The sequence below is a fragment of the Phaenicophaeus curvirostris genome, chromosome 5 (assembly GCF_032191515.1).
Source record: "Phaenicophaeus curvirostris isolate KB17595 chromosome 5, BPBGC_Pcur_1.0, whole genome shotgun sequence".
NCBI lineage: Eukaryota > Metazoa > Chordata > Aves > Cuculiformes > Cuculidae > Phaenicophaeus > Phaenicophaeus curvirostris.
Window position 1 is genome coordinate 54187551 of NC_091396.1, and position 13524 is coordinate 54201074.

Here is a 13524-nt window from a genome sequence, read left to right on the forward strand (position 1 = left end):
GCTTTGAACACTTGTAGTAGTAGTCAGTAAGCACGCCCCTTAGTAACCACAGCAATTTCTAGCAGCTCGGGCTCTTTCTCCCTGACATACAAGCAGCTGTTGCCATCTTCTAGTTTTTGTTTCCTTTCTCATAACTAAAAAAATAAGGAAAACAAAGTGTGGCTAGACAAATATAACAATAACTTTCAGGGGGTTTTGATTATTTTTTTTCCCCATGAGTGCTCACATATCAGAGTTCCCTGGACGAAATGCCAATTATAGCTGTAACTTTTTCCATGGAGGAGGCCGGGGACTGAAAACAAAGTGGGTGGCAGCCTGAGGGGCAGGGAATCAGCTGGTCCCTCAGCCGCAGCAGGAGCAAAGGGGGCGAGGCGCCGGCATCTCTTACCCACTTATCCAGAGGGACTTGCGTCAAGGAGCCGGTGCCCTGGTAGAGATCCAGGCTAAGCTGTTCCAAGCTGAGCTTCTCCTGTAAGAAATGGCCCAGGTACCTCTGCAGCAGGTACCTGCAGGCCCTCTTCTTGATGGACTCCGAGAAAGGCCACGGCATGGTGGCTGCGGGGCGGAGGGAAGGAGATGAGAGGGAGAACGGGAGTCGCCGGGCGCGGCCTCGCCCCTCCGCGCGGGCAGGGGCCTCCCGCCGCCCCTCACAACGCCGGCAGGGCGGCGCTGCCTCCTGTCAGGGTGCCGGCGGGCAGCTCCATCCTCACTTAGGCGCCGCCGCCATCTTCTCGGCGGCCTGCGGAGGGCGCCGCCGCGGCCACGCTGCGGAGCGGAGCTGGGGAAGGGGCGGGGCGGACCCCCACTCCGCGCCGGCTGGGGCAGACAGGACCGATACGGGCTGTTTGTCTCCTACCTCCCCGCGCGCGCGCCCCCCCACCCCGCCGAGCGCCGTCACCGTGACGTCGCCATGGAAGTGGCGTCACCGAGCGGAGGAGGCGGGGGCGGAAGCGGAAGTAGCGGCGGCGGGTAGTGCGCGTGGGGGGCGGAAGCGGCAGGAGGTGCGGGGGCGGAAGCGGAAGCCGCAGGCAGTTCGCGCCGGGGGCGGTGGGGCCGTCGTGGTTGCCGTTCCAGCGCGCGGCCCGGGGGGATGCGGTGGGCGCCCCTCTTTCTGGAGCGGCTCGGGGCTGGGCGCTGGGGCTGTTGTCCCGCTCCCCGTGCGATCCGTGAATGTTTTGTTGTCGTTAAACCGGAGCGATTCACTGCGAGTGGGAGGTTGCGCAGTTCGGTAGCCAGGTCCCAGGTGCCTGTGGTTTCTTTGGGATTTGTTTGCCCGTCCGAGGTAGGATTCGCGAGGAGGGAATGAAACTCACGCTGTGAACGCAGCGCATGTTGCAGATCGGTTCTTGCCGGCCCCCGTTCCTGGCTGGGCAGCAGCGCCGAGCTGCCAGCGCCCGCTGTCCCCAGAGGGGTCCCTGTGGGTGCCCCCCAGCCGACGCCTCGCGGCACGCAGGTACCTAGAAAGCAAATGCTAAAGCCGCAGTGGTAACCCTTGGTCTCACTTTTGGCAACAGGGCTTTACAGAGGCCAGCTACGCGCGTCTCTGAATTGTGCAGACAGTTGAGCATAAGAGCTGAATGAAAGAATTCTTTGGTGATTGTAAACAAAAAGCTGCTGTTAATATGTCTTTATAGTCTGTAATAATCTGTCTAGTTCACAGACTTTTCTTTCTTAAATTCACCTATGATAGGCTCTAGTTTTCTATAGATATTGATTTCAGTTTTTCCAGGCGTGACTTGTCTTCCTACTGCATTCAGGATCAGCAAAGCACAGAATTAATTTGTGCTGAATCATAACAGAGCCCTATACAACAGAATGCAAGTTACTTGCATAAATAAGAAGCAACTTCTGTGATACCGATTCTGCTTCTGTGTGCTATTGTAACTTTCCTAGATGTTCCTCAACACCTTAGTTTTGAGTTCTCTGGATTGTCATTTCATGAGTTATGGAAATCAGTGGGTCTCATATTGTCCTTTGGTTTTGGACAACGTTAAGTATGTCTGCTTGAGGTATATCTCTTGTTTTACTGTGTTAGTATACATACAGGTAAGTGGTATGGTAACTCTAAAATAAATGTTTCTCTATGCAGAATGGAGACTGACTGCAAACCTGTGGAGTTGCCCAATAATGTGGGGTTTGAAGAGGATTCAGATTATAGAGATTTTGAAGGAACAGATGTAAAAGATATGAGACTAGAAGCCGAGGCTGTTGTGAATGATGTTCTGTTTGCTGTCAGCAACATGTTTGTCTCAAAAACCCTTCCTTGTGCAGAGGATGTGGCATATATCAATGTGGAAACCAGGGAAAGGAATAGATACTGCCTGGAACTCACCGAAGCAGGACTCAGGGTAAACTAATTTTTTCATGATTTCTTAAGATTCTTTGTTGTGAACAATGATCATGTTGAAAAGATCCTAAGAGAATACTTCAGTGACATCAAAACAGCATGTGTATTCCTTGCGTACCTTTATGGAAGCCTGTTTTACGTGTTTTCTCTTAGAAAGTGGAGCTTTAACTAGTTAATTCCAACAAAGCAAGAAGGGGAATTGATTAAAAAAAAAAATCAGGCATTTATTTGAGACACAAAACAATGAGGATTGAAGCACAAGTTTCTTAGTCTTGTCAGTCTTTGGGTTTCTTTCGTACCCAGAAAAGTCAGTAATGCAGTATCAACACAAAGGTTTTCTGCGCCATATGTATTTTTTAGGCAAACACATAGATGTAAGACTTTGTTTTAAAGGTCATAATGATAGATTTTACAAATATTCTGAGTTTTGGTAAAGAAGTGTTTCAAACTGTATTACCACTAAGCCCCACAGTTAGAAAGCAGAGACTGTGATTTAAATCCAGTGTCTTAAGATCTCACCTTACTTACCCTGACTGGAAAAGTTAAAAATTGTGAATTCTAGTTTCCCATCACAAGGTGATCCTAGTCACAAAAATTTAATTAGTAATTTCTTTGTTGCAGGTAGTAGGTTATGATTTTGACCAGATTGATGACAGATTGCAAACTCCATACCATGAAACTGTCTACTCCTTATTGGACTCTCTCAGCCCTGCATATCGAGAAGTGTTTGGAAATGCATTACTACAAAGACTAGAAGCTTTGAAGAAAGAAAGTCAGTCATGATTTACCCAGAAGTAAGGAGGTTTAACGCTAGAAGGAATTCATAGTATGAGGCACAGAGATCTTTTCTTGCAAACCTAATCACAAACATGTTAAGCTTAATTTCTTGCATTAATATCTAATTCATGCTAGGACTACTGTATAAAATTTTGCTACAGTGGATTCACATATATCACAATGCTATTAAAAGCCACTTAGATAAATTATAGAATTAATAAATCTCTTTTGTTTTCTTCTTTGTTGTAGGTGAGCAAGTAAGTTGCTTCTTAAAATATTAAAAAAATTTGATCTCGTCTCGAAGCGTTATTATCCAAAACTGTAAAAAAATACAGAGAGACTGTTATATATACAAGTAGTCGTTCTTTACATGTGTATTTACTGGTAATTTTTATATCTGTTTTTTAAAATAGAAGCTAATTATTTGCTCTACCCAATTAATGAAAAATAATTGGGAAACCTACTGTTTTGCAGAGAATAGAATTTCATTTGTTATACATAAATCTGAAAATTCTCAGCTTTGGTAACAAGAAAGGTGGTTTTTAAACAGTCGTGCATTGCTTATAATCTGACAATACCCAAGATAAAAGCAAGATGAAGTATTATTTGCTCTGTCCTTATCTATGGCAACCAGCAAACTCCAATTTACAAGTGAGGTATACCGCTAATATATGAATGTATTGTCTGAATCACAAATGAGTTAAGCACAGAATTAGGGTGTAATGGGCTACATTTCTTAATGATGATGTTATATATGCTATATGTATGCTATACTGTAACTACGTGAGAGGTTTGGAAGACATTTTGGCCTGTTTACTATTCTTGAATGTGTTTACATGGTGTACAGGATATAATACCCAAGAGTATTTTTGCTTCAGCCTTTACTTTCTATAATACAGAACTTTGGTATTCCTGTTTTTCACAGTTTCTCTCTTTACTGTACAGCGCCTCTCCTAATGAATACTAAGTAAGCACTGTAATGTTAATTTTATTGTATTGGTTTGAAACCAAAGGCTGTATGAAATTTGCTAAGATTAATACAAACTGGAAGCTATAACTTGTATTTTCTACTTAAAAACTGGTACAAAACTCTTTATAAATATATTGTTCTGCTGTAATTTTTCAAGTATGTACTGAATGGTAAGTTTTTTAAAAATTACAGCTGGTTAGAAATACCAGTACTCTTGAACAAACATTCTGTGATGTTCACACCTTTTGTATTCTTGTATTATTCGGTATTGGTGCATCTTTATTTAAATAATCCTGCCATTATTCTGCCATGCTGTTGTGCTAAGTACATCCAGTAGCTTTGTTTGGAGCCTCACTTAGGGATACATCAGTTCTCAAGAAATCACAGATTGTTCCAGTGACTTCAGTAGAGCTATAATGACCTCTGCCTGCTAGGAATTAGTCATATTAATTTGAGAAGCCTAGTGGAGCTTTTGTAATAGCTTTGGGGTAGTTATGTACAGCTATGACTGACAAGAGAACTGTAGTTTGTGCTTCTGTTTCCCAGAGCTTAATTTTGTGTTTATTTTATTATCTTTTTAGGTATTCCTAGGGTATGCTTCCTTGCTTTAGAAACTGTTCATAGGCTCTCTTTTCCACACAGGTCTGTGGCACAGTGTTAGTCCTCTGTGAGGAGAATGTAGTTTACCTAATTTATATTGGAATATTTTCCCTTGCAACTAATTTACTTGGTCAGTTTCCATCACTAAAGCATTACATAAACACATCAGTGTGTTGTGATTTTCTTGGGGGGGATGCTACTAGAGTTAACAAAGTCATCATGCCCATAAAAATCTTAAATATCAAATAGTTGGCATTTGAAAACCTTTGACTGCAAACTTGGACACGTGAAGCTTCTAGCAGCTTCCCGCAGAAACCACCCTTGTATTCCCCACTGTTACCAAAACCTTGCCACACAAGCCCAATACGCTTAGTCATTTTCTGTACTTATTATAAACATAAACTGAGAAATACTTTAAAAACACCTGTTTTGTAGAAGAAACTCCTGATGTTTCTTCTAACATACTGCAGAGATAACTCAAATGGGGAGAGCCATGATATTTCATTGTGTCTGGGTTATGAGTGCAAAGAAAATGCTCTCCAGCCCCCATACTTGGGTATTGCTGCCGACATGGATGGAGCCTTGCTGAAGAACCAAGAATAGGAAATTTCAATGAGTTGTCTTAGACTACCAGTTCTTTTTCTTCTCCAAACCCCTGAGTGAATGCTGTTCGGCCTAATGTCGCTGATAATCTACATATTGGCTACACAGCCTCAAAGTCTGCCTGCTGTCTGAAAAAATATCTAATGACCTAATTAAAACTATTTTTCTCTCAGCAGTGCCATGCGCATTTTGTCCTGTTAAGCATCCAGAAGCCAGGAATAAAGTTCCCCGTTTATCAACTGCTGCCATCCCTGGTTGTTCTAGGAGAGATTGAATTAGGTATAAAAAAAGAGATCACGTATACATTAAATGCCTGTTTATAGAATCATAGAATAGTTTGGGTTGGAAGGGACCTGAAAGATTAGTTTCAACCCCCCTGCTATGGGCAGAGACATCCCACTAGCCCAGGCTGCCCAAGGCCCCATCCAACCTGGCCTTGAACACCTCCAGGGATGGGGCGGTGCAGAGGATATGGACACCACACGAGCAATGTGATCTAGTGAAGCTGTTTTATTCAGAGTTCACAATACATTTATACCTCTCTTTAGCAGAGGCAAGCCATGGTGTTACAAGCTGATTCGTCAGTTCTCCTTTAGCAGTAAACAATCATTGTTTACATACATTATTATGTTTTCCCATGAGAAACGGCTCTGTGAGCACTCTGGTCTACAAAATAACAAGTCAAGGACTACCGATGAAGGCTTCCCGTGAGAAATGAGAGGAGTACAAGACAGAGCAACTTTCTAATGATACAGAGAGAAACCTTAAAGACAACGTGTCCTCTACAGTAACTAAGTCTTTTGCAAGGCTAGCTTTATTCAGATGCAAAAGCTGGGTTATGCACGTCTAAATATCCGTGCCCATTTTGATCTAAAAACTCCTCAACAATTCCCCCTTTTGCACAACCCAAGCTTGATTTAAAAGTCTTTCCACTAACTTTTGAAAGCATCAAAACAAACAGGGTAATACAAGAAGCAATGCAAAAGCTATAATAACTAACATAAGTGCACCCTTAATCAAATCCTTTAACCAGCCTGTGAAACCAAAACCATTCGGCCAACTATCTAAGCCAAAACTGTCAGTTACTTGCAACTTGTTAGTAAGCTGCTGCAGTTCATGTAGTTGGCAATATATTGACTTTGAATGATTGGACAAATTCGTACAACACATGCCTTCAAACTCTTTGCATCCGTGGCCTTGAGCTAATAATAAAAAATCTATGGCTGCTCTATTCTGCAAAGTGGCATGTTGAACAGAGTCCACATCAAGTAATAAATCAGATACGGCTTGGGATGCAGCATTTGTCTGTTTGGCGAGCCAACAGCCCAGCCGATTCAATTGGGCTAGTGCTCCAGCAGATGCTACGCCTGGAGCTAAAAATGAAGCTGCTATAATAGCGCTTGGAGACCAAAATTTTACATTATCTTTACATTCTGCTGTAAATGCATGGGTCATTCTTTTTGACCTTCGATGTTGTCGACACATAGTCAGGATCATAGTTGTGTTTGGTGTCAACAAGGTTAATCTACCTATGGAACATGGTCCGCCTCATAAACGGGACAGAATACCTGGCCATGCACGGTCTCCACAAATCAAGAAAAATGCTGCTGGCAATGTAATAGGGCTGTTAGAAGACATTGGCTTTTTTGGGGACATATAGTTACACCATTGAGAAGAATTTCTATATATTAACAAACTAGAATTAACATTAATGGCTGTCCGGTTTAGGCTTCAGCTGGTCCAGTTGAATTCTAGGCAAGTGTCCATTTTAATGGATCCCAATAACTCTAGCTCTTGTGGCTCAGTTGATGCAACAGGGTAATGGGGCATCCATGTGTCCCAATTGTCGGCTGTTGAATTAAGGTTTGAACTATTACAGGTTGGCATAAAACCAGGAGCACAAGGCCAAGCATCCTCTGGAACCCCCACCAAGCAGGTTGAAAAGGGGTTTCCAGGGGAAGATAAGGCCAAACAAATAGAATCTTGATTGGTCAAATTAGCCATGGTAACCCAAATGTTAGTTTTTGGTTGAGGTGGAATCCATGTACTTCTAATTTCTAAAAAATAAAGTGTTATTAACCATGAAACAATTATCTTATTTAATCCAATAGTGGTTCCACCTTGACCTCTCCACATCTTCACTCGTTAAATGGACACTCAACCTTCAAAATTATTGTTCCTCGAATAGCTTGCACTTGTTTAGTAGTACACCTTATTATATGGGCTAATATGGTTCCTTGCAACTGTCCCTTATCTTCAAATATATCAATGCTTGATGTGTCCCTATAATATTGCTCACCTACTTTTGCCCTAAGTGCTGCAATGCAATCACGCTGTTGTCCAAGCTTAAAGCGGCAAGCAATACATATAAGCTCTATACTAATATAGCTATAATAAATCCACACTTTCTCTTGGCATCCACCGCACTGGATTAACAATCGTGGATGACAATTATCACGCCGTTTACAGTAGTGCTGCAGAGCTGTAATGCACTGTTGATTTGGACGTATGAATGATGTTAATCCATTAGCAAGTAATTCTGACATCAATGTCTCCACGTCTATAAGATGAAAGTGAATGCCAAGGGCATCAGTCAATTCCCTAATCAGGGGCTGAATTTTTCTGCAATAATGATACTCTTCCCTCTCACGTGCTTCTGGGCATAGTTGTTCCTTGATCGCAGGCTCCACTATCCGAATGCTGTACATATAGTCTAATCCACTTCGCAGGTACCCAGCGTATTCCGGAACCTGTAAGTAAGCACATGTATCCTCTCCTGGTTAATTGAACCATAGCTGGCCCTTCTCATTGACCTGTTTCCAAATTTTTATACATGACTTTAATATCTGGCCATTTGCTATTTAATGGTTTGGTCTGCGGGGCATGGTGCACATGAATAGGGGGTTCAAGGTTGTCTCCTACCAAACGCAGGTAGTTAAGTACAAATAAAGCCTTCGCTGTATGTTCTTCTGGGGAAACCCCTATCATTCCCCCTATTTGTTTTTGCAACATGCCCTTTAAGGTCTGGTGGGCACGTTTGATTATTGCTTGCCCAGCAGGATTATGTGGAATACCGGTTTCATGCTTGATACCCCATAGGACACAAAATTTGCAAAATCATGCTGAGGTATACACTGGTCTGTTATCTGTCTTTAGGTTTAGGGGTACTCCCAATACCGCGAAGCAAGCATAGAGGTGCTTTTCCACATGGCGAGCAGTTTCTCCTGTTAAAGGGGTTGCCCACGTGGCACAGGAGTAAGTATCTATACACACATGGAGATATTTCTTCGTGCCAAATTCTGCCAAGTGTGTGACATCCATCTGCTATTGCTGTAAGGATTGGAGTCCTCTGGGATTGACTCTAGTGCCAAGGCCGACACCATGTTGCTGACAGTTGGGACAGGATTTTGTGATTCCTGTAGCATCCATGAGGGACAGTCCATATTGACGAGCTAGCATTTTTGCAGGTTGATTTAAAAACTGATGAGAAGTTTTAGCCTGGCTGAAGGAATCAGGTGTTACCGTCGGCCAGGCAGGGGCTACAAGGTGGTCAGCTTTAGTATTGCCGATAGATAATCCAGGTAAGTCTTGATGACTTCTGATGTGCATAATAAAATATGGGCAGGTGCGACAGTTCACAAAACGTAATAGCTGTTGTAGAAGTCCTTGTAAGTGTGAGTTACGGAGATCTTTAATCATAGATCCCTCTAATCGCTGCACACATCCCACAACATACAAAGAGTCAGACACCACATTTAGTAGACTGTCATGCCAAGTTTGAAAAGCCCGAAGAACTGCTTTTAATTCTAAAGTTTGAAGGGAGTCTGTGGTTTCACCTCTAATGACATGATGTTTCCACTGCTGGTCTTCGTGCCAGGCACATGCTGCCCTTTTTGAACATCGACCGGCGTCGGTGAAAATTGTTAATCTAAGCACGGAATGGTCAGAGCGAACTGGTCGAGTTTCAAAGGTGTTATTTGTTAACAGTGTAAGTGTGGGGTGCTTAGGATAACGATTAGTCAATTGCCCCGAGTATCCAGTTACTGCAATCTGAATAGGTGTAGAGTATTTTAAGCACCAATCAAAATATGAGGTCACCAAAGGGACAATAATAAATTCAGGTTCCGCTCCTTTTATTTCCAAAATACATTGTCATCCCTTTATTATCAATTGAGCAAAAAGTTTGAGTCGTGTAGTGATGGTTTTTGTGGGTTTTATTGACAGGAAAATCCACTCTAAGATTTTTAATGGATCTTTATCTTGAGAGGCCCACTGACAGATTAACACATAAGGATGACTTCTGGACTGGTTAGTTGTTTCCGGGTTGACCAACATCAATATGACTGGCAATTGTTCAATTAATCTACTGGCAAAGTCAGTGGCTACCTTATTCACTATATTTTGTAATGCCCATCTGTGTTCTTCTTGCAGGGATTGCTTGTCACTGGCATGATTGGCCGTTCCAAGTAACTGAACTAATGGCATCATGTCTTGATTTGTTAAGCCACACAGTTTCCGAATCCATTGTAAATCTCCTACTAGCTTTTGCACATCCCGGACAGTTGTGATTTCTGTGGTCAAAGTAAGTTTTTGTGGCTTAATGCGAGTTTGATCAATTATCCAGCCGAGATATTTCCATGGTGCTTGTTGTTGTACCTTTTCAGGTGCGATTACCATTCCTCACTGTTGCAAGTTCTCATGCAGAAGTTTTAAGGTTGTTTCATATGATAGTTGTTTTCTAGCAATGAGAATGTCATCTATGTAATGATAAATCAAACACCCTGGAAGTAGCTTCCTAATAGGTTCAAGGGCTCAAGCAACATAAATTTGGCACATGGTGGGAGAATTTTTCATGCCTTGAGGCAAAACAGTCCATTCATAACACTTACAAGGCCTGTCCTTGTTAATGGATGGTACTGAGAAGGCAAATCGAGCAGTATCTTCTGGGTGCAACGGAATAGTGAAAAAACAGTCTTTTAAATCAATTACTAAAAGATGTCAGCCCTCCGGGAGCATTGTGGGCGAAGGAAGGCCCGGTTGCAGGGCCCCCATGCTTTGCATGACTGCATTGACTGCTCTAAGATCATGTAGCAACCTCCATTTTCCACTTTTCTTTGGGATAACAGAAATTGGAGCATTCCACGGACTAGTGGAAGGCTGGATGTGTCCAGCTTGCAACTGTTCCTCTACCAGTTCCTGTACTTTGAGCAGCTTTTCTCTAGACAGCGGCCACTGATCAATCCACACAGGCGTATCCGTTGTCCATTGAATTTTTAGGATTGGCTGCTCCTCAGTGACCGCTCCCGAAAAGGTGTAGTCACTAGGGTTGTGTGCATTTGACTCAAAATGTCATGTCCGATCAATCCACTCAAATTAGGAGTGCTCATCACATAAGGTCGAGTGGAAATATTTGTTCCATCCGTGAATTTGAATATGACGAGATCTCTACTGACTCGAGTAGCTTGTGATCCTCCTATTCCCATAATTCCTGAATTTGCCAAATAAGTAGGCCACCTTTTTGGCCATAATGTTGAAGAGATAATCGTAACATCCGCTCCAGTGTCAACCATTAAGTAACAGGGGATTGATTCACTATTAGGATGTGACAATGTCACTTTAGTATTAGGTTTTCTTTGTGTGATGTCTAGGGCCAAATATATTTCTGGTTTCCCAGTGGATCCAAATCCTTGGTTGTCTCGTGGGGTGGATCCAGGCGTCGGGACGTTCGCTTGAAAAGGTACCAATTGGGCGATTTTTGCCCCTCTTGGAATATTTAGCGGGGGATGTAGTGTTCTAACCATGATCTTTATGACTCCCGTATAATCCGCATCAATGCATCTAGGTAGCACTTCTAATCTCATTTTTGTGCAAGATGATCGTCTTAAGAGGAATGCACTCAAACCGTGTCCCAAGGGTCCCGATACAGTGGTGTCTATCAATTTCACATTACAATTGATCAGAGTGGTCTCTACTGCTGTTTCCACGTCCACTCCTGCGCTTCCAGTAGTTACGGATTGAAGGGATCCGAGGCCGATGTGACTGGCTGTGCTGGAAATGCTTGTCCCCTCTTTTGCATCATCGCACGGGGGCCTGCACTCTATACAGAGTTTCCCTGATGCTGGAGGTGGCACTTTTGTGTAGTATGATTATTCTTTTTGCAGATGGCACAGTGCTTTGATTGAAAAGAAGCTCTGCACTAGCTTCTCACATGACCCACTTTCCAACATCCAAAACATTTTGGACTTTTACCCTTTTGGGTTTTAGATGTTTTGTCGAGAAGAGGATGCAAGATGAGTTGCACCACTCCTTGTACCACTGCAGCCACATACGCTGCTTTTTGCCGTTCCTGTACTCGAGATACAAGTTCTAGCATATCTACCACTTCAGCTGATTTCGGGAGTGTTCCCAATAATTGGTGAGTTTTTTCATTTGCGTTGTCGAATACAAGCAATACGGCCTTTGGCATCGGTGTCTAAGTCAGGATTTTGCTCTACGGCTTCATGTAGCCGATCTATAAATCGATCAAAACTACCTTGATCAGGAACAGTCAAAAGGGCTTGAAAAGCTGCTGTCTGACTTGCGTGCAATACTGCGTCGATGCTTCTGACCTGAGCTGTAGCTGTGGACCAAGGACCTTGCCCTAATAGTTGTTGTGCCATAACGCAGTAGAGAGGGTCATCTTGAGCTCTGGGGGTTCTTTCTGATTGCTGACATGCTGACTCCCAGGCTTTAAAAAAGAGCATTTGCTGATGGACTGCAAGAACTAGTTTTGCGAGAGTACATATGTCCGCTGGAATGAGAGTATGCGATTGAAAGATGTACTGTATTAGCGATGTTGTAACTTGTGATTTAAGGCTGTACTGGATCACGGCAGCTTTAAGTTTCTCCAATAGTTTCCAGTCGATCGGTTCCCAGTATTGACCTCCTGCACCATGCATTGCTGGAAATGCTTCTGGTACGGTTATGAAATCTCCTTCTAAAATTGCATTCGTGATTATGTCTTTCCATTTTCGGCTATGGGCTTCTTCTATCTCAGGGTCTGGCTCGACAAATGAGGGTTGTGCTGATAATCGTTTTGTGGCAATTGTGAGAGTTGGACCAGATTCATCCATAAAGGTATAATTTTTATGTGCAGGAGGTTCCGGAGCTGATAGCAGCTCTGTCTTCTGTTGAATAGCCAATTGTTGCAACGCTTTCACTAATTCTTTCAACTCCCCTTCAAGCGAGGGCATTGCAGCCACTCCAGCAGCATCACCTTCTGTTGTTACCGCATCTGGGTTATAGGGAGTTAATTCTTTGGGAGGCGCAGAAGGATGACAGGCAGCCCCTCCTTGCTCTGCATCTTCCCTCACTAACACAGTCTCTTGGGTTTTTTGATCTGTCTCCGTCTGGGGGGGTAACGCTTTAGGCGTCTCTGTTACTGAAATATTGTTAGGCGCAGCTGCAGGGGCGGTGAGTGCTCTGCCGACAGCACCAGATACATTAAATGGGCTAGATTCCAGTGGGGCCCATTGTGGGATGTTTAGCACGTGGGAGAAGAGTGAGGTTGCTGGGAAAGCCTGTGGAGCTGTGCCAAGCGATACGGGAGCCCCGGACCCTCCAAGTACCGCTGTAGCTGCTGCAGCTGCTTATCTGTCTCCTTTCATTGTCCGCAGCACCTCCACTATTTCCCTCCACACCGGTCCAAATTTGGCTGCTTCTTTTGCCTCCTTGCCTCCTTCGGCCACTGCATCCCATAATACATGACCTATTGCTTCCCAGGTAGGAATTTTGAACGCGACTTGTGCTCCTGGGATTAATTTATGGTGCCAGACCCAGTTCAAAAATGCTTTAATAACAGAGGCATCATATTTTTTCCCTCTCTTAGAGAGAATATATTGGAGGAGTTTTAGGACACCTTCTTTCTCGTAATCGTCCAACCTCATCTCCTCCCTGACCGCTCACCTTTTTATAGCGAGATCCAATTTCACACCAGCAGAGCGCTCCGCTGTAAATAACCTAATTCGCATCTCTTCTTTAACGTGAACACTATGCTTGTATCTGGCCCTCTCGCGGGGGAAGCGAGGATGTGTCGACCGGCCTCTCTGCATCCCGTCCATTCAGCTGCTCCAGTCTCCAATCCGATACGAATTAATCTGTCGTAGTATCACGTCGGGGGTCACCAATTGCAGAGGATAGGGACATCACATGACCAATATGATCAATGTCTTCATCAATGACCTGGATG

At 43.5% G+C, this 13524-nt stretch overlaps 2 protein-coding genes across 6 annotated transcripts in view; one reads left to right on the forward strand and one right to left on the reverse strand.

Annotated features, from left to right (window-relative positions):
* Window positions 1-744, reverse strand: part of ATG2B (autophagy related 2B) — a 47933-nt gene extending 47189 nt beyond the window's left edge. For all 4 annotated transcript variants that reach the window (XM_069858772.1, XM_069858774.1, XM_069858775.1 and 1 more), the window contains exon 1: window positions 389-744. In XM_069858772.1, coding sequence (XP_069714873.1) covers window positions 389-550 — 162 coding nt within the window. In that variant the 5' untranslated portion in view covers window positions 551-744. The remainder of the gene's footprint in view (window positions 1-388) is intronic.
* Window positions 745-1108: 364 nt separating this feature from the next.
* On the forward strand, window positions 1109-5469 carry GSKIP (GSK3B interacting protein). Of its 2 annotated transcripts, none has more exons than XM_069858778.1 (3): window positions 1109-1282; window positions 2090-2348; window positions 2969-5469. In XM_069858778.1, exons 2-3 carry the CDS (start codon window positions 2091-2093, stop codon window positions 3128-3130), a joined length of 420 nt encoding a protein of 139 aa, XP_069714879.1. In that variant the 5' UTR covers window positions 1109-1282; window position 2090; the 3' UTR covers window positions 3131-5469. The 2 variants fall into 2 exon arrangements, with proteins under 2 accessions (XP_069714879.1, XP_069714880.1); XM_069858779.1 differs by lacking the exon at window positions 1109-1282 and adding an exon at window positions 1389-1453.
* The last annotated feature ends 8055 nt before the right edge of the window (window positions 5470-13524 follow it).

Excerpts from the sequence above, each read along its gene's own strand:
- GSKIP (XM_069858778.1), top strand. The coding sequence starts at position 2,091 with ATGGAGACTGACTGCAAACCTGTGGAGTTGCCCAATAATGTGGGGTTT. Across the intron at positions 2,349-2,968 it reads TCACCGAAGCAGGACTCAGG|GTAGTAGGTTATGATTTTGA; the intron begins GTAAACTAATTT and ends TCTTTGTTGCAG.